Below are 21,204 nucleotides of genomic sequence, written 5' to 3'. Positions count from 1 at the left end.
ATTAAAAGCAATGTAAAATTATTATTTTTCCCCCGCCCCCCTCACGCTGTCCCAACGCAGCATCAAAAGGGTGATCTTTGATAGTCTGCTGACAATGTTAGTTGTGTTGTGTGCGCTTGTTAATGTTGTAGTTAATGGTTAGCCGTTCCCCCATAAAAAAGCTCAACAACTCTGGCATCCCCCCCCCTAAAAAAAGCCGAATAATTCTGGTCTCCCTCCAAGAAGCTCAGCAACTCCTCAATGACAATGGGTAGATCACTGCCAGTATTTTTATACTGGGAGTAGATTGCAGTCTCTTGGGAGTTGGACGTGCCTGCCTTATTGCATCAATTCTTTAGATGCTTTCCACTTTTCTTTCTTGTTGGAATTGTCTGCATTTTGTACCTTCGACATTTTACCTTTAAGAAACTCCTATCCATCTTCGACTCCACTGCTCTCTGAGTATTTCAAAAAGTTCTTATTTAGTACAAATGAGAACTTTCAGGTTCTACGACTAAGCAGGCATCTTTCCATCACAGTCCTATGGAATCAATTTGCTAGTGAGTGAAGAATGAACTAGCCATTATCTGAGCTGTTAAAGAATTAGCACAAATGAATTATTTTTGCTCTCCCCGCTCCCTGCAAATCTGCGCAAAAGAAAATGTGCATGTTCAACTTATTAAAGAAAACAAGCTGATATTTTTAGCTTAATAGCTAATGATGATTCAAAATTGTTATTCAGGCCTAATTAACTAATAATTTCCATGGCAACCAATGCTTTGGGCAACACATACTGAATATGCTGTATGGAGGAATATCACAACTTCATATTCCCTATGGTTTGGACTAAATCCTGCTGCTAAAAAAATGCTGTATTGTCATTGGCCAAAGAGGATCAGTGCAAGTGATTAGAGTTAGTTTTTTCCAACCCTAATCCAGCCAGGATTAGGCTGTCAGAAACAGTGTCTGGGTGAAAATCGCTGAAATGTCCAGGAAAATCCGGATGTATATCACCCAAGTCGGAAGTGCTGGTTTTGGCAAATTTCATAAAAAATAGCCCAAAAACTTCTCTCTCTTTTTTAGATTTTGCAAAGAAAGCTCAACAACCTTTGTGTCCAGATTTTCACTTTTTGAAATACGTCAACCCTATGTAAAATAAATCGGCAGATTGTTACCGAATGTAATCAGTTCCTGGTTTTTTTCTTCTCTTTAATGGAGCTGCTTCATTTAGCTCCCCAAGGACAGCTATATCACCTTACATCTCCCCCTCTCCTGTTGTGTCTGATCCAAGTAATTGCATATTTTGATTTGAATTGTGTATGGCTGATATATTTCTCATTCGCCTGCCAATATTAACATCACAGCCTTCAGCAAATTTCATTAATGCACATTGAAACCGGTAGCATTTATTTCAATATATTTTGTTGGATCCAGACTTAGAGCAGACACATTGAAACCCATGGGGTTTGGGACTTATTTACCTGTTGTTTTCTTTATCCTGCTTTTCCGACATTCATTGTCGCCTAAAGCAACTCTCATCAAGAAAGAGAAACAGGTTTGTTAAATGCAATGGGATTACCATGTATACCACTGGTGGCCAACTTCGAGACGTTCACTCTCCAGTCTTGCAGTGGTTCACAAGATAAAAGCGCTGTGGGTTAAACCATAGAGCCTAGGACTTGCCGATCAGAAGGTCGGCGGTTCGAATCCCCACGACGGGGTGAGCTCCCGTTGTTTGGTCCCTGCTCCTGCCAACCTAGCAGTTCGAAAGCACATCAGAGTGCAAGTAGATGAACAGGTACCGCTCCGGCAGGAAGGTAAACGGCGTTTCCGTGCGCTGCTCTGGTTCGCAGAGTCTGTAACCCGAAGTGTCTGGCCACATGACCCGGAAGCTGTACGCTGGCTCCCTCAGCCAATAAAGCGAGATGAGCACCACAACCCCAGAGTCGCCCATGACTGGACCTAATGGTCAGGGGTCCCTTTACCTTTAAACAGAAACAGCAAAAGAACTCTTGTGTGTTAAGATCAGCCCTGCTGGTTGTTTCACTGCCTCAGAAATTCAGAGTGGTGGCCTGGGAGAGGGCATTTTCTGTGGCAGCCCCTAAGTTGTGGAACTCTCCTCACAAAGAGATGCGACAAGAACCTTCATTATATAGCTTTTGGCAAAGGCTGACATCACCATAGCTTTTGACACTTGAGATGTGTATTTTTAGAGCCTACCTTAATTTTAGTGGTTTTAGTTGCATTCAACTTTTTTAAATATTTTGTGTCAAATGTTGTTACCTGCCCAGGGACTTTAGGGTTAAGGGCAGGTCAACAACAACAACAACAACAACATAGCATTTTGAAATTTCTCCCTTCTGTGTTTCTGACTCAATCCCTCATATTTGCAATCTCAGGCATGGTTTAACAGTACGTTTCCGAGCACAATTCAAAGTGTTGGTGCTGACCGTTAAAGCCCTAAACAGCCTCGGCCCAGTATACCTGAAGAAGCGTCTCCACCCCCATCATTCTGCCCGGACACTGAGGTCCAGCTCCGAGGGCCTTCTGGTGGTTCCCTCACTGCGAGAAGTGAAGCAACAGGGAACCAGACAGAGGGCTTTCTCGGTAGGGGCACCTGTCCTGTGGAACGCTCTCCCTTCAGATTTCAAGGAGATAAAGAACTACGTAACTTTTAGAAGACATCTGAAGGCAGCCCTGTATCGGAAAGTTTTTAATGTTTGCTATTCTACTATGTTTTATGTATGCCGTAAGCTGCCTAGAGTGGCTGGGAAAACCCATCCAGGTAGGTGGGGTATAAATATGGATCTCACCTCACTCTGGTAAATTAAAGGGGATTCAGCAAGAGCTTACTTTACAAATTATGCCTAGGTGTCCAATCGTGACCTGAGCAGGGGGCAGAGGTAGATCAGCTTTAATAGCTAGCCCCACCTCTGGCATCCACACATACAATGCAGGTGACCTGAGCAGGGAAGGCTTTGTGTAACTGAGGTGCACAAGAAGGCTTCCTTTCCATAGATACTTGCAGCAGATGCCACAGAGTGGCGCTAACCAGCCCAGATGTGCTTGTGTTCTGATTGAACACTTGGGTATCATTTCTGAAGAGGGCTAAGGTCCATGGGGGCAATCAAGTAGGAGAGAAGGAGGATTGTTGCAACCACTGTGTAATCACAGGTGCCTAATCACATTATTTGATTATGAAATACAAGAGGCATTTCCTTATCGAACAAAATTGCATCGAAGCATCGTGGCTGATGGTGATGTAAATTTCACAGTATTGCCAGGGGACATGGGCTGAATGTCAAGTGGCCAAGGCTTGTCACATATATTTTTCACAGCAAGGAGTACCTTAAAGACGAACAGATTTCTCGGGGAATAAGCTTCTGCCAACTGGATTCAGAAATAAAATTGGCGGGTGGGGAGGAGCACTGGGGCGCCTGGTTCGCACCCTCTCAAAAATTGTGCTCCCAGGGTTATAGCCCCCCAGCACTCCTAAGGCTATGCCCCTGCTCCTACTCAACCACACTGTGAAGTAGGCTGGGTGACTGACTCAAGACCACCCAGTGAGCTGACTGGAATTCGTACCTGCCCTGGCCCAAACCCCTACACCATCTCTCTAAGATTTATCTCTAGGTCTCTGCCAGGTGAGATGATTCCAGGTGTGATGCTTCCAACGAAGTGGAACAGAGCTCTACAGTGGTACCTCTGGTTACATACTTAATTCATTTCAGAGGTCCATTCTTAACCTGAAACCGTTCTTAACCTGAGGTACCACTTTAGCTAATGGGGCCTTCTGCTGCCACTGCGCCGCTGGCACGCAATTTCTGTTCTTATCCTGAGGTAAAGTTTTTAACCCGAGGTACTAAGCAGAGTCTGTAACCCAAAGTGTTTGTAACCTGAAGCATTTGTAGCTCGAGGCACCACTGTATATTCAAAAGCTTATGCCATAATAATAATAATAATAATAATAATAATAATAATAATAATAATAGAAATAATAATAGAAATAATAATAGAAATATGTGATGATGATGAAAGACTCCCTGTTGTTGTTTTGCTTCAAGGAACTAAGACAGACACCCACCAGGAAGAAATGTACAGTTATATATTGTACCGATTTCTTTTCTAGGAGCATCTAAAACATCTCAGCATCTAAAACATATAGCCTCCTTCCATAAAGAGCTTTCTATTATGATGATGGTGACGGTGGTGGTGGTGATGATGATGGTGGTGGTGATGATGGATGGAACTACCTAAATATGATGACAGGGTGTGAGGAGAAGTCTATAAAAGAAAACCCAAGAATGTACCAGCAGATCAGAGATAATAAGAAGCTGCTCAGTGCAAGAGATGGTTTGATGGGATTGGGTTGGAACCACCAAAACCCATGTAGAAATCTGTCTGAAACAGATATCTCCTCCATCCTAAGTAGGTGGATTCTAGAGGTGGAAAACACATTCAGGTCCCATTTTTCTTGTGAAGATGCCATCAGGAGCACAGCAGATCTTCTCTGTTTTTTGAACTCAAATTTCGTGTGGTGGTGGTGGAAGAGGAGGAGGAAAACTAGTTTCTGAATCTGGAGCAAATGTCTCAGTTTGAATTGAGCTAGACGAATGCTTGTCTTAGCTGACATAATGCCAGGGAGTAGCTGCTTTTTTATCTAGCCAAAGCCCTGCCACCACCTCCATCTTTTTCTTCCTGTGATCTCAGCTAGCAAAACCTCTTACTATTTATGCCGCATGACAGGAGGCAGATAAAAATGAATTGCATTGCATTAAGGTCCATTTTCAAATATGAAATTATCTTACCTGCTTGACTGTGGCTCACCCATGCTTCATTGACTTCGGTGTGGATTTTTATTTTATTTTATTGTGGTTTGTTTTTAATATTGACTCTGGCAAGTGCCTCAAGGTCCCAGCGTGTAGGATATCTTGTAAATGTAAATTTGATTTGATCTGACATTTGGTTTCTATGTGGATTCAAAGGAGATAAGAGCTCTTAGCTTCCAGGAAATTGATAACAGGACTTGATACGATCGATCTGGTTAGTTTCCATTAATCCTCTAGAGAGGGCAAGCGTTTCTCAAATAGTTAATGCCTCCCCAAGTGTATGGCAAAAGAATGAAAAGTCTTGAAAGTGTCTGATTTTGTCTGAAATAGACGCATGAAGGTCAAATGAGTCTGGCAAGAAGATGGCTCTCTTGCATTCTATGGTCTTTGAAAAGGCAGTCCAAGATTTATGCATAATGATGATGATGATGATGATGATGGTGATTGGGGAGGGAATAGTTTTCATAATAGAAAATTACAGCCAGGTTTGGACAAATCTGTCAATTCCAGTTTTTCACAATTTCCAATCTTAAATTCAGTTTTCCACCTTTTAGAAGTTTGCAATTACATAAAAAAATCTTGAAAATTCATGAAAATTCCCATCAACATTTTAATGTGATTTTCTCTTCATATACACATTTTGCAAGCAATTTGCTTGAATAATTTGTGTGTGTCCTTTCCCCTGATATCTGTAATCACACTTTCCCTAATATCTGCATTTTTGTTATCCTTACGTGGTTCAAGAACAGCATTGCACAATTCAGAGGCGTGTGAATTTTGAAAGATATTTGTGCTTCACTCTGCATATTGGTTTGAGAACTGCAAACTAGGCATTTTTCATTAAATTGAATTGAACCACCCCCCCGCCTAATTGCAACAAGAAAATCATATTTTAAAAGTTTGGTATTTTAAAAAGTATTTTAATATCAAATTTTGAATGTCAAATTTCAAGTTCTAATTTTAAAATTCATTTTTCAGGCTTGTATAAATTTATTTTATTTATTTTTAATGGGGGCTAAAGATCTAAGGGTGGCCAGTCTGCATTGCTGGTGCAGCATGTAATGAGTTTAGGCTGCAGAGACAACTTTTGAATGGGGGAGGGACTTCATAATTGGACACTGTCCACTGTACTACACACCAGCCCTAACCTAAAAGAACTTGAAGGCTTTCTTTTGGTAAGCAAAATAATTTGCAAATAATGATTTCAGTTTGACTGTATCAGGATACAGTAGATATATAGCCGGAGGTAACTTTGAAGTGGAGGTAGAACATTCTATCTCTTGGCTCATGCAAACCAATTTTGCTAAGTATTAGTGTCTGCTTACACATCACTAAAAAGGAGGACAAAACAGGGTTCAGGTTTTCACCGAAATTACATATGTTAATTCACATGCATACATTCAAATTTGGAAATAAATACTATAATTTAAATCAAAAACAGGACATCTCACCCAAGTGTTGAGGACTGTCAGCAGCGGACCTGTGTGCCTCTTAGTCTTCTGTCTAGGTAGGTACCAACTGTTGATGGGCACCTTCAACATCCTTGCTCTTCATTCTGACGCTTCTTTGTTTTTAAACTGAACAGCCCAGATGCTTTCAAATAGAGGACTGTCCTCTGTAAAGTAGGACACACAGCTATGCTGCAGCCATTATCAAAAATAAGCTGGTACCCAGATTAAGGGTTGCTATACCCAGGTCCTGCTGGTGAGCTTGCCTTGGGCAACTGATTGGCCACTGTGAGTATCAGATTTTGGTCTACATGAGTCGCTGGTATGCTCCAGCAGAGCTCTTCTTATGTTCTTATGTTCTTACCTGAGGAAGTAGAAGGCTGAGAAAGGATGTCCAGACCAGCTCAAAACAATGTGAGCCCAGTGGCGGAGGAAGCCACTTCGGCACCTGGGGCGGTGCGCCCAAGGGTGGGTCGAGTCACCCATAGGGGCAGGGCACACCGTGGGGCCTCTGGAGTCTGCCTGCCTTCTCCCACTCAGCCGCCCTACAGCTGGGTGGGAAGCAGCGGGCGGATTGTTTGGCCAGCTCAGAGCCTGCGTGTGCCCAAGCCACCGTGACTCTCCCCCTCAGTGGTGACACCCGGGGCAGACTGCACCCACCGCACTCCCCTTCCTCCACCCCTGCCTGAGCCACCTTGAAAATGGGATATGGCTTTTTGAACAGAAAGTGTTTGCCCTTTGAGCTCCTAATCTGAAGTCATCTATTAGCCTTAGTCCTTCAAACAGAGGACAACCTACCAAATAAAGGTAAAGGTAAAGGGACCCCTGACCATTAGGTCCAGTGGTGGATGACTCTGGGGTTGCGGTGCTCATCTCGCTTTATTGGCCGAGGCAGCCGGCGTACAGCTTCCGGGTCATGTAGCCACCATGACTAAGCCGCTTCTGGCAAACTAAGCACACGGAAACACCATTTACCTTCCCGCTGGAGTGGTACCTATTTATCTACTTGCACTTTGACAAGCTTTCAAACTGCTAGGTTGGCAGGAGCAGGGACCGAGCAACGGGAGCTCACCCCGTCGCGGGGATTCAAACCACCGACCTTCTGATCGGCAAGCCATAGGCTCTGTGGTTTAACCCACAGCGCCACCTGCGTCACTTTTACCTACCAAATAGCAGACTGTAAAAGTACAGCGTGTGGCCGCCATGCTCTTTCCTCAACATTTGTGAGCTTCGTTGGTGGTTGAGGAGCCCCAGAAACACTGAGGATCTAAAATCTAATAGTCCTTGGGACATAGAATCATAGATTTGGAATGAACCTCAAGAGTCATCTAGTCCAACTCTCTGCAATGCAGGGATCTCAACATGCGGTCTCCCATCCACTTTGAAACCATAGCAGCCCCTGCTTAGCTTCCAAATGTGCTAACTGCCTTATACTGAATCAGGTTTCAGACAAGAGCCTCTTTTATTCCACCTGGAGGTTCCAAATATTGAACCTGGGACCTTCAGCATGCGAAGCAGATGTTCTACCACCGAGCTATGACCCCTTCGTTAGTGGGTCACCAGTTAGTTGTGCAGGCTCTTCTGTCCTGAGTAAAATCCAATATTCCGTTCATTGTCTTCCTCCTGGCCTGATGAATGCACAGCAAATGTTCCAGTCACAAGCGCAGAGCAAAATCTCAGACATGCCGTAATAAAGAGCTATTTATATGATATGCATCTCCATGTATGTGTCAGAGCACTAAATTAGGGGGAAAGGAACAAGTTAATATTTATTTTACCAATTTGGAGGTGGGAGAGGCAAAGGAGGCGTACAGCAAAGATGCTTGAGAGAGGGGGTGATGAACCAATTTTAGATTTAATGAGGAGAGCATAAACCTGGAACATGATAAAACAGAATAACCCTCAGCAGCGGAACGTCTGATGCCACAGTTCCTCTGTGTTCTGCCCAGTTTATTAAAAAAATTAATACTGTTGTCAGGGACTGGGCAGAGGGGGAGGAGTGGTGGAGACTGCCTCCACGTCCTGACCGTTCCAGGGAGGAGGAAGAGGAAGACAGTATAGATTTACAACAGTGGTTTGTGGAAGGTCTCAGCTCAGAGGCAGATGGAGGGGAAAGTTGGGAAATAATGGGAGAGAAGGAGCAGGCAGAGCCAGAGCAGCAGCTGATGGACACAGTGTCACTAGAAAGCATTCTAGACCCACCATCTCCCAGAAGGCAGCGAGCCTTAAAAGTAGGAGAGCAAAGAGCTCAAACACAGAGGGCAGCACCCATAGAGGAGATGATGATGATTATGATGGATGATGAAGTGAGAGAGACAGGGGGTGGAGATTCACTCGGGACAAAGCCATTATCCAAGAGGCTGGGTTCTATAGCCTCTCTCTGTAAAGTCTGAAATAAAAAAAGGATTGTAAGAAACTTTTCCTTGTCTTTATACCTTCTTGGGCAACCAGCCGGAAGCCGCTGAAACCACCCAGACAACTGTATTTAATTTTTTGTAGCCTCCCTAGGGTCCCTAAAGTGGTCCACCCAATTATATAATGATCTCATCATGCAATATTTCTTTATGTTCTAATAGCTTGCCCTCAGGGGAGCAAGGTAAGCCCCACAAGGAAAGTGTTGCAGGCTTCTGAGCTTCAGCATTATTGGAATCTGGGAGAAAAGAGGCAGTAGGAAAGTCCCTGTGAGACGTAGAGATTGGGTAGGGTTCCACCCAACTGTCTTAGAGACTCCCCTCTGGATTTGTGTACAGTTTACTCCTTAGCCTTTTCTTCTCCCAAAGATGTCTGGAAAGGCAGTGGGAGTTTAGGATCAGAGCTTTCCTTCTCCTAGATGGCCCAACTTCCCAGGCTGATGAACCCCATCTGCCCCTCACTTGACTCTACCGCATGTGCAGAAACCACATTCTTGACTGTTGGACCCACTCTTGGTCTCATCTACTCAGTTGCGCCATAGCCTGTCTTTTGCATGCAGGGGAAGTCCCTAACTCACCAAGGGTTTGGAGACCCAACAGTCACCTGGTTTAGCTGGCCTGTCAAAGCCATTTCCTGGGGTGTGGCCGCTGTCACATGTTTACAGCTTCTAGGAGACAAAGGTGAGAGTTGAGTGCAGGGTGGGGACCAAAGGTGGCCAAACTACTCCAGAAGAAGCACAACGTGTCCCCCATCCAATTATTATTATTATTATTATTATTATTATTATTATTATTATTATTTACTTATACCCCACCCATCTGGCCGGGCCTCCCCAGCCACTCTGGGCAGCTCTCAATAGAATATTACAAACACAATAAAACATCAAACATTTAAAACCTCCCTAAACAAGGCTGCCTTCAGATGTTTTCTAAAAGTCAGATAGTTGTTTATTTCCTTGACATCAGATGGGAGGGCATTCCACAGGGTGGGCGCCACTACCAAGAAGGTTCCCTGTAACCTCACTTCTCGCAGTGAGGGAACAACCAGAAGGCCCTTGGAGCTGGACCTCAGTGTCCTGGCTGAACGAAGGGGGTGGAGACTCTCTATCAGGTATACTGGGCCAAGGCCATTTAGGGCTTTAAAGGTAAGCACCAACACTTTGAACTGTGCTCAGAAACATACTGGGAGCCAATGAAGGTCTTTCAGGACCGGTGCTATATGGTCTCGGCAGTCACTCCCAGTCACCAGTCTAGCTGCTGCATTTTGGATTAGTTGAAGTTTCCAGGTCAACTTCAAAGGTAGCCCCACATAGAGTGCATTGCAGTAGTCCAAGCGGGATATAACTAGAGCAAGCACCACTCTGGTGAGACAGTCTGCGGGCAGGTAGGGTCTCAGCCTGCGTACCAGATGGAACTGGTAGACAGCTGCCCTGGACACAGAATTAACCTGCGCCTTCATGGACAGCTGTGAGTCCAGAATGACTTCCAGGCTGTGCACCTGGTCCTTCAGGGACGCAGTTACCCTATTCAGGACCAGGGAGTCCTCCACACCTGCCCGCCTCCTGTCCCCCCAAAACAGTACATTTGTCTTGTCAGGATTCAACCTCAGTCTGTTAGCCGCCATCCATCCTCCAACTGCTCCCCTAACACCTCTCACGGACAACAGTGCATTACAAAAAGAATGTATATTTCTACATATATTTGTAATTTGTCCCGGTACTTTCCACTCAGAATTGGCAACCAGCTCCCCACTTTCTTTGCTCTAGATCATATTGGCAGCCAACCATATGTGATCTGGCCCATTCCTTTGTAACAGACAGGAGTGCTCCTAGGAAGCAGGCTAGATCAAGTTGTCAGTAAAAAACTTCTAGAGACCAGGGCAGGGAAGGGTTGTGCAATAGCCCCCTATTCATTACTATGGTCATCAAATGATCCCTTCCATGCAATATGGAATCCGGCCTTTAGTGTGGAGTCACCAACTCTTTGAAACTCTCTTTTGTTGTGTGTCAACCAGGCACTGTCTATACAGTGTTTTTGTCGCCTGTTGATGACCTTTCTTTCCCCACCAAGGTACTTAAGTGAAATACTTTCTCCCATCCTATATCTGCATTGGATTTGTAACGGTGTTTACATATGAAATTGGTTTTAATTGTTGCTGGTTTTTTGGGCATATGGGATTGGTTTTATTAGTTGGGCTTTTGACAGTGAAATCGCACAGAGATATTTTATGGGAAGCGATTCAGAAATGGAATTAAAATAAGTAAGGATTGCAACAGTAGGAATCACACTTATCTGCATTTTAGCAGGGCGCACTCCTCCCCTCCAAGGCAAAAACGGACAGCAAAGTGAGAGCGATTTACCAGGGATATGAATGGAAATTTAAAATATTAGGAAATGAAGACAGATTGAGTGTATGAAATCCCTGAGCACCAGAAATCCTCCAGCTTTGGATATTTCACAGTGTAAATCAACCTTTGCAGGAGGGTCTAAAAATTGCTTTAAATATAGAGAGCAAAAATACTCATGATATTAAGGGTGATACCAGTTGCTTTGACTTTTCTGCCCTACTTGTGTAAATACAGGACACACAGCCCTGATAGCGTCAGCATTAGAAGGAAGGAGAATCACTGAGTAAAGAAACAGAGTGAGACATAACCACTTTGAGAAGGAACAAATCCATGCAAACTTGCTCTGTGATTTCGTTCAAGACGTTCATTATCACCCAAAACAATCCGATGGTGGCAAACAACAACAATAATACTGACAAATGCCGATTGCAATCCATACTTTCCCCAGATCTTCTTCTCCTTACACACTAGACTGTTCAGTGAGTCACAACAACATCATTTGCTTCAGAAGACATTCTGCCCCCAAAAAGTAAAAATAAAAAATGGCTAATTATGTTTGTAATCATTCCTGACTCCACTGCTGTGACTCAGCTCTAGCAAGCATCATCTGTGGTTCATTGAGAGTTTAATGCCCCCAAACACTGTCTATTTCTTCCTCCTGGCACAGAAAGTATTGTATGTTTAAATGCCTTTGAGATCCTGATCATCATATTTCTTTCTTTGTTTTAAAAGTTCAAAACAACCTTGATTAAACCCCTTTACTTTTTATACACACACACACACACACACACAGCAAAATGCATGTTAAAAATAATTATAATTATACTATACACAATATTTTACTACATAGAAAAACTATTGTCCATAGTTTTGCTATATTTATACTTATATATTTGAATTCAAGAAGCAGTTTGCCTTTATCTTTAGAATTCTATCCTTCTCCATTGGGTAGATTAATCAACTAAAAATTCAGTTTTTATCAGCAGAGTGTCAGCTTTACGCAGTGCAACTATCATTTAAAAGCAGACTTGATTTGGGTTTTCTTTGTTGTTGTGTTTCTAGTATGCTACTGTACGAGGGTGTTATTAAATGGTAACTATGTAAAAAAAAAGATTGCTAGGTATCGTTTATTAAGCTATTATCATACAGTTTCTTCAGCATCTCAGCACGTTCCATGTAGTACATTTTTGGTTGCATAGATTTATTTAATCTATGCTTGGCAGGGGGTTGGACTCGATGGCCCTTGTGGTCTCTTCCAACTCTATGATTCTATGATTCTAAATGGATTGGTTAATGGGAAGATAATTCATCAGCTGAGGTTGCAATCGGATGCACACTTTCCTGGAAATAAGTTCCATTTAATATATTGGGGACTGCAGTGTATATCAGCATTTTTATCACTTCACAGCTCTGTTTTCTATCGGTATGTGCATGCCTCTATTTCTACGATACAGCCGTGCCGTTAATGTTCCTTCTTCTTCTTCCTTTCAGACAGCAGCTCAGGCGGTTTTATTTATGTGCATGAATACCGCTGGGATCTTCATTAGCTACTTATCAGACCGTGCTCAACGCCAAGCCTTCTTAGAGACCCGGAGATGTGTAGAAGCTCGGTTGAGGCTGGAAACCGAAAACCAGAGGCAGGTAGGGTAATGGAAGAAATGATGTTGTGAAATGCAGCCGTGTCAATCTGTTGCAACAAAACCAATCGCGTGAATTGTACATTAAAGAATGAGGTCAATATCCAGCTGAAGCCCTATCTGCACTACAAATTGAAAATGGCCTTATTCCACTTTAAATGGTAATAATAATAATAATAATAATAATAATAATAATAATAATAATTATTATTATTTATTATTTATACCCCGCCCATCTGGCTGTGTTTCCCCAGCCACTCTGGGTGGCTCCCAATCAAGTGTTAAAACAGTACAGCATTAAATATTAAAAACTTCCCTGAACAGGGCTGCCTTCAGATGTCTTTTAAAGATAGGATAGCTGCTTATTTCCCTCACATCTGAAGGGAGGGTGCCACCACCGAGAAGGCCCTCTGTCTGGTTCCCTGTAGCCTCACTTCTCGCAATGAGGGAACCGCCAGAAGGCCCTCGGAGCTGGATCTCAGTGTCCGGGCTGAAGGATGGGGGGGAGACGCTCCTTCAGGTATACAGGACTGAGGCCATTTAGGGCTTTAAAGGTCAGCACCAACACTTTGAATTGTGCTCGGAAACGTACTGGGAGCCAATGCAGATCTCTCAGAACCGGTGTTATGTGATCCCGGCGGCCACTCCCATTCACCAGTCTAGCTGCTGCATTCTGGATTAACTGCAGTTTCTGGGTCACCTTCAAAGGTAGCCCCACGTAGAACACGTTGCAGTAGTCCAAGCGGTAGATAACTAGAGCATGCACCACTCTGGAAAGAATCCCGGAGACTGTAGTTTGTTAAGGATGCTGAAAGTTGTTCGGAGATGATCCCAACCATTCATCTCACAGAGTTACAGTTCTCAGAATGGTTTCACAATCAATCCCTCTTCTCCTTTAGGTGATTTCCAGGTCTAGCCTATCACTCCTGATTTCTCAGGAATGTTCTCATTCCCTCTCCAGCAATCTCACATCTTCTGTAGGCTGTATAATCAAGCCGTCCCTAAGTGGAAAAGATTGGAAGTGCAGGCAAATAAAAAATTGCTTATCCATATTTATCAAGACCTCGCATCTCTCCTTTTTAATCAGGAGCCAGCAATGGGAGCAAGCTTTAAATCAAAAGTTTGTTTCAACTCATCTAAACAAAGTCGCCAAGAATATGAAAAGTATGTTGCCTGTGTGGGAGGATAAGGAGCCGGTCAGAGGCAAAACGCTCAACAATTTGCAAGCTACAGATCGTAAAAGTGTTTATAGCCCACATGTTTGCCAAAGTGTTATTTTGCATGGGGCGCTCAAGGATTTGACTTAGTCCACATTTTGAACTGTGCCCATCTGATTTGCATTCCTTTTTTTTTTTAAAGATTTTTATTAAAGTTTTACAAAAAAGAAAAATAGAAATTCACAGAATAAAAAACCATAAATTACAGAAAAAAGAAACACACAAAAGAGAAAAAAAAATACAGAAAGAAAAACACAACTAATTAAGAAAAATTACATTTAAACAAAGAAAAAATAAAACCATTCCATTTTTCCAATAACCTCAATTTCATATGCTTATGTTCTTGACCTCCTCGCACCTTCCCCTTTTTGTATTCCCATTCAAATATTTAATTCAGCAAATTCTTACCCTTTATCAAATATTTAAACTTTGTACCATAACATATACTATATCCCTATTTTTCAACCAATTATCAATACCTTTTTTGCATAATCTTAATAACTTTTATCACTAATTACCACTTATTACCCATCCAAGCACATTTTTAACACTCATTAATTTTATAATATTTCTGAAGATAGTCTTTGAATTTCTTCCAGTCTTCTTCCACCAACTCTTCTCCCAGGTCTCGGATTCTGTCAGTCATTTCCGCCAATTCCATATAGTCTATCAGCTTCATCTGCCATTCTTCCAGAGTGGGTAGCTCTTGTGTCTTCCAATACTTTGCGATGAGAATTCTTGCTGCTGTTGTTGCGTACATAAAGAAATTTCTATCTTTCTTTGGCACCAATTGGCCCACCATGCCCAAGAGAAAGGCCTCTGGCTTCTTAAGGAATGTATATCTAAAGATTTTTTTCATTTCGTTATATATCATCTCCCAGAAAGCCTTAATCTTTGGGCATGTCCACCAAAGGTGAAAGAATGTTCCTTCACTTTCTTTACACTTCCAACATTTATTGTCAGGCAAATGGTAGATTTTTGCAAGCTTGACTGGTGTCATGTACCACCTGTATATCATTTTCATAATATTCTCTCTTAGGGCATTACATGCCGTAAATTTCATACCTGTGGTCCACAACCGTTCCCAGTCAGCAAACATGATGTTATGACCAACATCTTGTGCCCATTTAATCATAGCAGATTTAACTGTTTCATCCTGCGTATTCCATTTTAGCAGCAAGTTATACATTCTTGAAAGTATTTTAGTTTTGGGTTCTAACAACTCAGTTTCCAATTTTGATTTTTCCACCTGGAAACCTATTTTTTTATCCATGTTATAGGCTTCTCTTATTTGAAAATAGTGCAGCCAATCTCGCACCTTATCTTTTAATTTCTCAAAACTCTGCAATTTCAATTTATCTCCTTCTTGTTCCAGTATTTCCCAATATTTCGGCCATTTGGCCTCCATATTGGACTTTTTAAGTGCCTTTGCCTCCATTGGTGACAACCACCTTGGGGTTTTGTTCTCCAGTAAGTCTTTATATCTTAACCAGACGTTAAACAATGCTTTCCTGACAATATGATTTTTAAATGCTTTATGAGCTTTGACCTTGTCGTACCACAGATATGCATGCCACCCAAAGACATTATTAAAACCTTCTAAATCCAAAATGTCTGTATTTTCAAGAAGCAGCCATTCTTTCAGCCAGCAAAATGCGGCCGATTCATAATAGAGTTTCAGGTCTGGCAGGGCGAAACCACCTCTTTCTCTTACATCGGTTAGTATTTTAAATTTTATTCTAGGCTTCTTGCCCTGCCAGACAAATCTAGAAATATCCTTCTGCCACTTCTTGAAACAGTCCATCTTGTCCACAATTTGCAAAGATTGAAACAAAAATAACATCCTTGGCAATACATTCATCTTTATAGCCGCAATTCTTCCCAACAAGGAAAGCTTCAAGTTTGACCATATCTCTAGATCTTTCTTCACTTCTAGCCAACATTTCTCATAGTTATCTTTAAACAAGTTTAGATTCTTAGCAGTCATATTAACCCCCAAATATTTAACCTTCTTTACTATTGTTAGGCCTGTCTCCTTCTGAAACCTGTCTTTCTCAATCGGTGTTAAATTTTTCTCAAGAACTTTTGTTTTAGATTTATTCAGCTTAAAACCAGCCATCTGCCCAAATTCTTGGATCACTTCCAAAACTCTTTTCGAACTAGATTCTGGCTCCTGTAATGTTAAAACTAAGTCATCTGCAAAAGCTTTCAATTTATATTGCTTAGCTCCGACCTGAATGCCTTTTATCAAACGGTCCCTTCTAATCATGTTCAATAATACCTCCAGGACTGTGATGAATAACAATGGGGAAATTGGGCAGCCTTGTCGTGTACCTTTCTCTATCTTAAATCCCTCTGTCACCATATTATTCACAATTAATTTAGCCTTTTGTTCTGAGTAAATTGCACTTATACCATTTTCAAATCCTTGACCCACCCCCATCCCCTGAAGATTTTTCTTCATAAAACTCCAAGAAATGTTGTCAAAGGCTTTCTCCGCATCTATAAAGATTAAAACTGCTTTGGTGTTTATATTCACTTGCAACTTCTCCAAGATGTTGATTATGTTCCTTGTATTGTCCGACAAGTGTCTACCCGGGAGAAAGCCCGCTTGGTCCTTATGAATCTCTTCCAGTAGTACTTTCTTTAGTCTATTTGCCAAAATGTCCGCAAATATTTTGTAATCCACATTAAGAAGGGATATGGGGCGGTAGTTCTTAAGTTGCGTCTTTTCAGACTCAGTTTTTGGTATAAGTGTAATATAAGCTTCCTGCCACGACTCCGGCGCCTTTTTCCCCTCTAGTATCTCATTGCATACCTCCATTAGTGGTCGAATTAACCAATCTTTCAAAACTCTATAGTATTTGGAGGTTAAGCCGTCTGGTCCTGGAGATTTGCCCAACTGCATGTTCCGAATGGCACCCTCCACTTCCTGTTCTGTAATTTTATCACTCAACATTATCCTCTTTTCTTGAGAGATTTTTTGTAATCCGTTTTTCCTCAGAAATTGGTCTAATTCGACCTCTTTCTGTGGCCCTTGTGTATAAAGTTGTTTGAAAAATCTCTGGAAGCAGTTTCTAATTTCCAATGGGTTCTGTATAATCTTTCCATTTACTTCCAAATTTGTTATGGTATTTAGTTTCTGTCTTTTCTTCATCTGCCATGCAAGCAATTTCCCACATTTGTTAGCCGATTCAAAAGACTTTTGTCTCATCTGTTTAATTTTCCATTCCACTTCCTGATTTATCATTCTCATATATTGTACTTGGTATAACTTAATTTCTCTCAGAATCTCTTGGGATTTTGGTTTCGCTCTTAATCTTTTCTCTCCTTCTTTTATTTTTTCCAAAATTTTACCTTTTTTCTCATTTTGAGTTCTCTTCTTTATTGCATTCTGTTGAATCAAAAACCCTCGCACGACCGCTTTGCCTGCGTCCCAGACTGTTCTTTTTTCCACCGTAGTGTTTAAATTTATCTCAAAATAGTCTCTCAATGTTTTTTGGGCCTTCTTAATCACCTCCTGATTTCTAAACAGGGCGTCATTCATCCTCCATCTGAAGGAGCCGATTGGCATTAGTTTCATCTCCATCTTTATTGCATTGTGGTCGGAGCAAGTTTTGGAGCAGATTTCCACTTTTCGAATCTTAGGTGCCAGTCCTCTAGTTATCCATATTTGATCAATTCTTGTCCATGTCATATTGGCTTCAGAGAAGAATGTTCCCTCTCTTCCAAGGGGGTTCTTAGTTCTCCAAGTGTCAATCAAATCCATATTGTCAGTCAATTCAAAGAAAGTTTTGGGTAGTCTTCCATCTTTAGTTACCACCTGTCTTTGTGACTTATCCATGTTAGTAGATACCACTCCATTCATATCTCCCATCAAAATGATGTTATAGTCCATATAGTCCAACAATGTCTCGTGCAATTTCTTAAAAAATTCAGATTTCCCCTCATTTGGTGCATATACTCCTAAAATCAAATATTTTTCACCTTGTAGTTGAATCTCAATTGCAATAAACCTTCCTTGTTCATCTTTAAAAACAAATTTCGGTCATAGGCTCTCTTTAGCGTATATAACAACTCCTCTCTTTTTGACTTTGTCCGATGAAATAAATTCTTGACCCAATCTTTTATTAATAAGAACTTTCCTGTGGAGCCTTACCACATGAGTTTCCTGCAGGCAAATTAGATCCAATTGGTCCTTTTTCAATATATGAAATACTTTCCTCCTCTTCTCCGGCGAGTTAAAACCGTGAATGTTCCAACTTAATAATTGCAGAGACATGGTGTGATTATTTTAATTTCCTCCAGCCGCTCCCAAGAGCTCGTCAAGTTCTTGCGGTGGTATCTTCTTTTTTGATTTGTCAAATTCCAAAGGTGGTGGTGCTATGCCAGCTCCTGGTCTCAAGGCTTTTGGCAGATCTGTCGCTTCCTTTTGTAGATCTTCTTCAAAATCTCTCAGAAATTTTTCCTTATCTTCCACTGATCTGATTCTGAACTTTTTCCCCTTAAATGTAAAGGACAGTCCCTGGGGGAACTCCCATCTGAAAACAATAGTATTCTTTCTCAACAAGGCCACCAAGTCTCCGTAGTTAGTTCTCAAATCCAAAAGGTGTTTCGGGATATCTTTAAAAATCTCCGCTCTGGTCTCATTAATCTCTAGGGTCTTCTGGAAGTGAGCACTCAATATTTTGTCTCGTTCCTCTTTCGATCGGAGGGTCACCAAACAGTCTCTCACCCTGTTTTTCCTCCCTCCTCTTCCAAGTCTGAAGGCGCTCACTATCTTAAAATCTTTATCCAGCTCCAAGTTCCAGAATTTCTGAAATTCCTGTGAAAGATAGTCATTCAAATTGTCTCTCTCAAGTTCTGGCACCGCCCTGATCCTCAGGTTTGTCTGTCTCTCTCTCAATTCAACCATAGACAATAAGGCCTGGTGGTCCCCGATCTGTTTACGTATTGGTTTGATTTCTTCCTCCACAGCCACAGCTTTTTCTTTTGCCTCCTCGGCTATTTTCCTAGTAGTCGCAGATTCCTCCAACAGTTTTTCTATAGCTTTGGTATTTGAGTTAATACTGGCTGTGTTCCCTTTAATTTCAGCTGATTGATCTGAGACCTGTTTACTTAGGCCTTCCAATTTTTCGTAGATTTTATTCAACACAGATGTAAATTCCCCTTCTGAGGCCATTCTTTTTGGCTCAATTTGCCCTGGGTCTTCCTCCTGAGTCACAGGGAGGCCAGGCACAGATGCCCTACGTTGCTGGGAGATTGAAGTAGATTGTTGGACTTTGACCTTGGATCTTGTTGCTCTTTGGTCAGTCATTCCCCTTTATCTTCAGTCAAGGTCAATTCCCACAGGCAAGCCTTGTAGTGGAAAGTCCCCAAAGTTAACAGTGGAAAATTCCTCCAGTCAAGTATTAACTTCAATAGTCCTCTAGGGGGACACAGTGGCTACCATAAAATTCTCAATAGCCAGACAAACAAGTCTTTTTGTAGCTTTCCGTGTCCCCTCTTTAATTGAAACTAAGTATTCAGATCAGTAAAACTCAGAAATGTATCTTCTTGCAGAGTTAGATCAAATATTTACTGTATCCACAGTCAATGCGAGCTCAAATGTAGCAAACCTCGTTAATCTGACAGACCGTTCCCATGAGAGTTCAAATAAAAAGTCTTTTTAAATTCCCAGAAGATCCCCAGAAGAAATACAGTCACTTTCTCGACTTCCCCTACAGGGGAGTTCTCTCTTTTGGTGCTTAGAGTTAAAGTTGAACAATCCACATTAAAGTAATAGCACAAAAAGGTCTTTGCTTTGATCTTTTACAAAGCGGAAAGGCGGACTTCCTGTTTACACCTCTCCGCTTCGGAGCCCAAATTCAGTCCTTTTTGTTCTCAAATCCAAATTTCTTAAGTCCCCCTACTCACGGGTGTTCTCTTTTAGAGCCGAATTTCACAGGAAAAAGGTCAGCGCTCTCCGGCAACAGCTACGCGGCTTCGCTCTGTAGACGCAGCAATCGACCCGTAGCACCGCGCCGCTCCCGCTGCACACCGGAACCCCTTTCGGGGCTCCCTCGCAAAAACGGGGGGCGCAAAAGGTGCCTGCTGGGTCCCACGCTCGCAGGCTCTTTCTGCCTGCGATTTCAGATCGGGTCCCCGCTTCGCCGTAGCGGAACAGACCCACTTTCTACAGGGCTTCTCCTCCTACTCAGAAAATTATTTTAATGGGAGATATGAACGGGGTGGTTTCCTTAGAAATGGATAGACGGAGAGAAGGAGCAAGCAAAGAAGGGAAATTACCAAAATCTTTTTTTTCAATGGTAAAAAATTGTAACCTGATAGATATCTGGCGGTTTAGACACCCGTTGGATAAACAATTCACTTTCTATTCGGAACCAAATCAGTCGATGTCACGGTTAGATCAGGTCTGGATTTCAAGTGAATTGACACCAAGAACCAAACAAATAGAAATTAGACCCAAAGTAATTTCAGACCATAATCCGATTGAATTTGAGTTGGAGAGTTTTGAGAAAAGAACTTTTAGATGGAGATTAAAGGAATATCTTTTAGACGATCAAAAAATTGTAGGAAATGCACAGAAGAAGCTAACAGATTATTTTGCTGATAATTGTGATAAAGGAACAAAGAGTAAAGTGGTTTGGGACGCGAGCAAGGCTGTAATAAGAGGTTACTTCATCCAGCAGAATGCAATTAAAAACAGGAATAGAGAGAGAGGAAAAGAGGAAATTTTAAAGCAGATAATGGACAATGAACAAAAACTAATTAAGAAACCTAACTGTCGGAAAATAAAAGAAAAGATCAAAATCTTACAAGCCCAGTTTGCCACAATAATAAATAGAGAGGTGGAATGGAATATTAAGAGATTAAGACAAAGGAACTTTGAATTCTCAAACAAACCAGGCAAGTGGCTTGCGTGGCAAATTAAAAAAAGGAAAGAACAGAGCACAATAAATAAAATTACAGTAGAGGGAGAAGAAATAAGCGATCCAAAAGGAATCAGGAAAGAATTCTTGGACTACTATAGAAGCCTTTACAAAAACAAGGAGAGAAACAATTTGAGGAGAATAGAGAGATTTCTGAAGGATAAAAGGGTGCAGAAAATCCCAACAGATAAAAAACAACAATTGAACGCTCCTATTGAAACAGAAGAGATAGTAGAAGTAATCAAAGAATTGAAGAGAGGAAAAGCCCCAGGACCTGATGGATTCACTGCGGGTTATTACAAAGAGATGAAATCCATCTTGGTGAACCCACTGAAGGAGGTTATGAATAACATCCTAAGAGAAGAAGAAATTCCGGAAACATGGAAAGAGGCATATGTTACAT

At 41.7% G+C, this 21,204-nt stretch overlaps 1 protein-coding gene across 2 annotated transcripts in view; it reads left to right on the top strand.

Annotated features, from left to right (window-relative positions):
- The window catches only part of ADCY8 (adenylate cyclase 8), a 135,806-nt gene that overhangs the window by 29,479 nt on the left and 85,123 nt on the right, over positions 1–21,204 (top strand). For both annotated transcript variants that reach the window (XM_083621868.1, XM_083621867.1), the window contains exon 2: positions 12,507–12,656. In XM_083621868.1, the coding sequence (XP_083477994.1) occupies positions 12,507–12,656 (150 nt within the window). The remainder of the gene's footprint in view (positions 1–12,506; positions 12,657–21,204) is intronic.

This window comes from Podarcis filfolensis (genome assembly GCF_964270895.1).
Source record: "Podarcis filfolensis genome assembly, chromosome: 7".
Lineage (NCBI taxonomy): Eukaryota > Metazoa > Chordata > Lepidosauria > Squamata > Lacertidae > Podarcis > Podarcis filfolensis.
The sequence above is the reverse complement of the archived record's forward strand: the minus strand, read 5'-3'. Positions and strand labels throughout refer to the sequence as shown.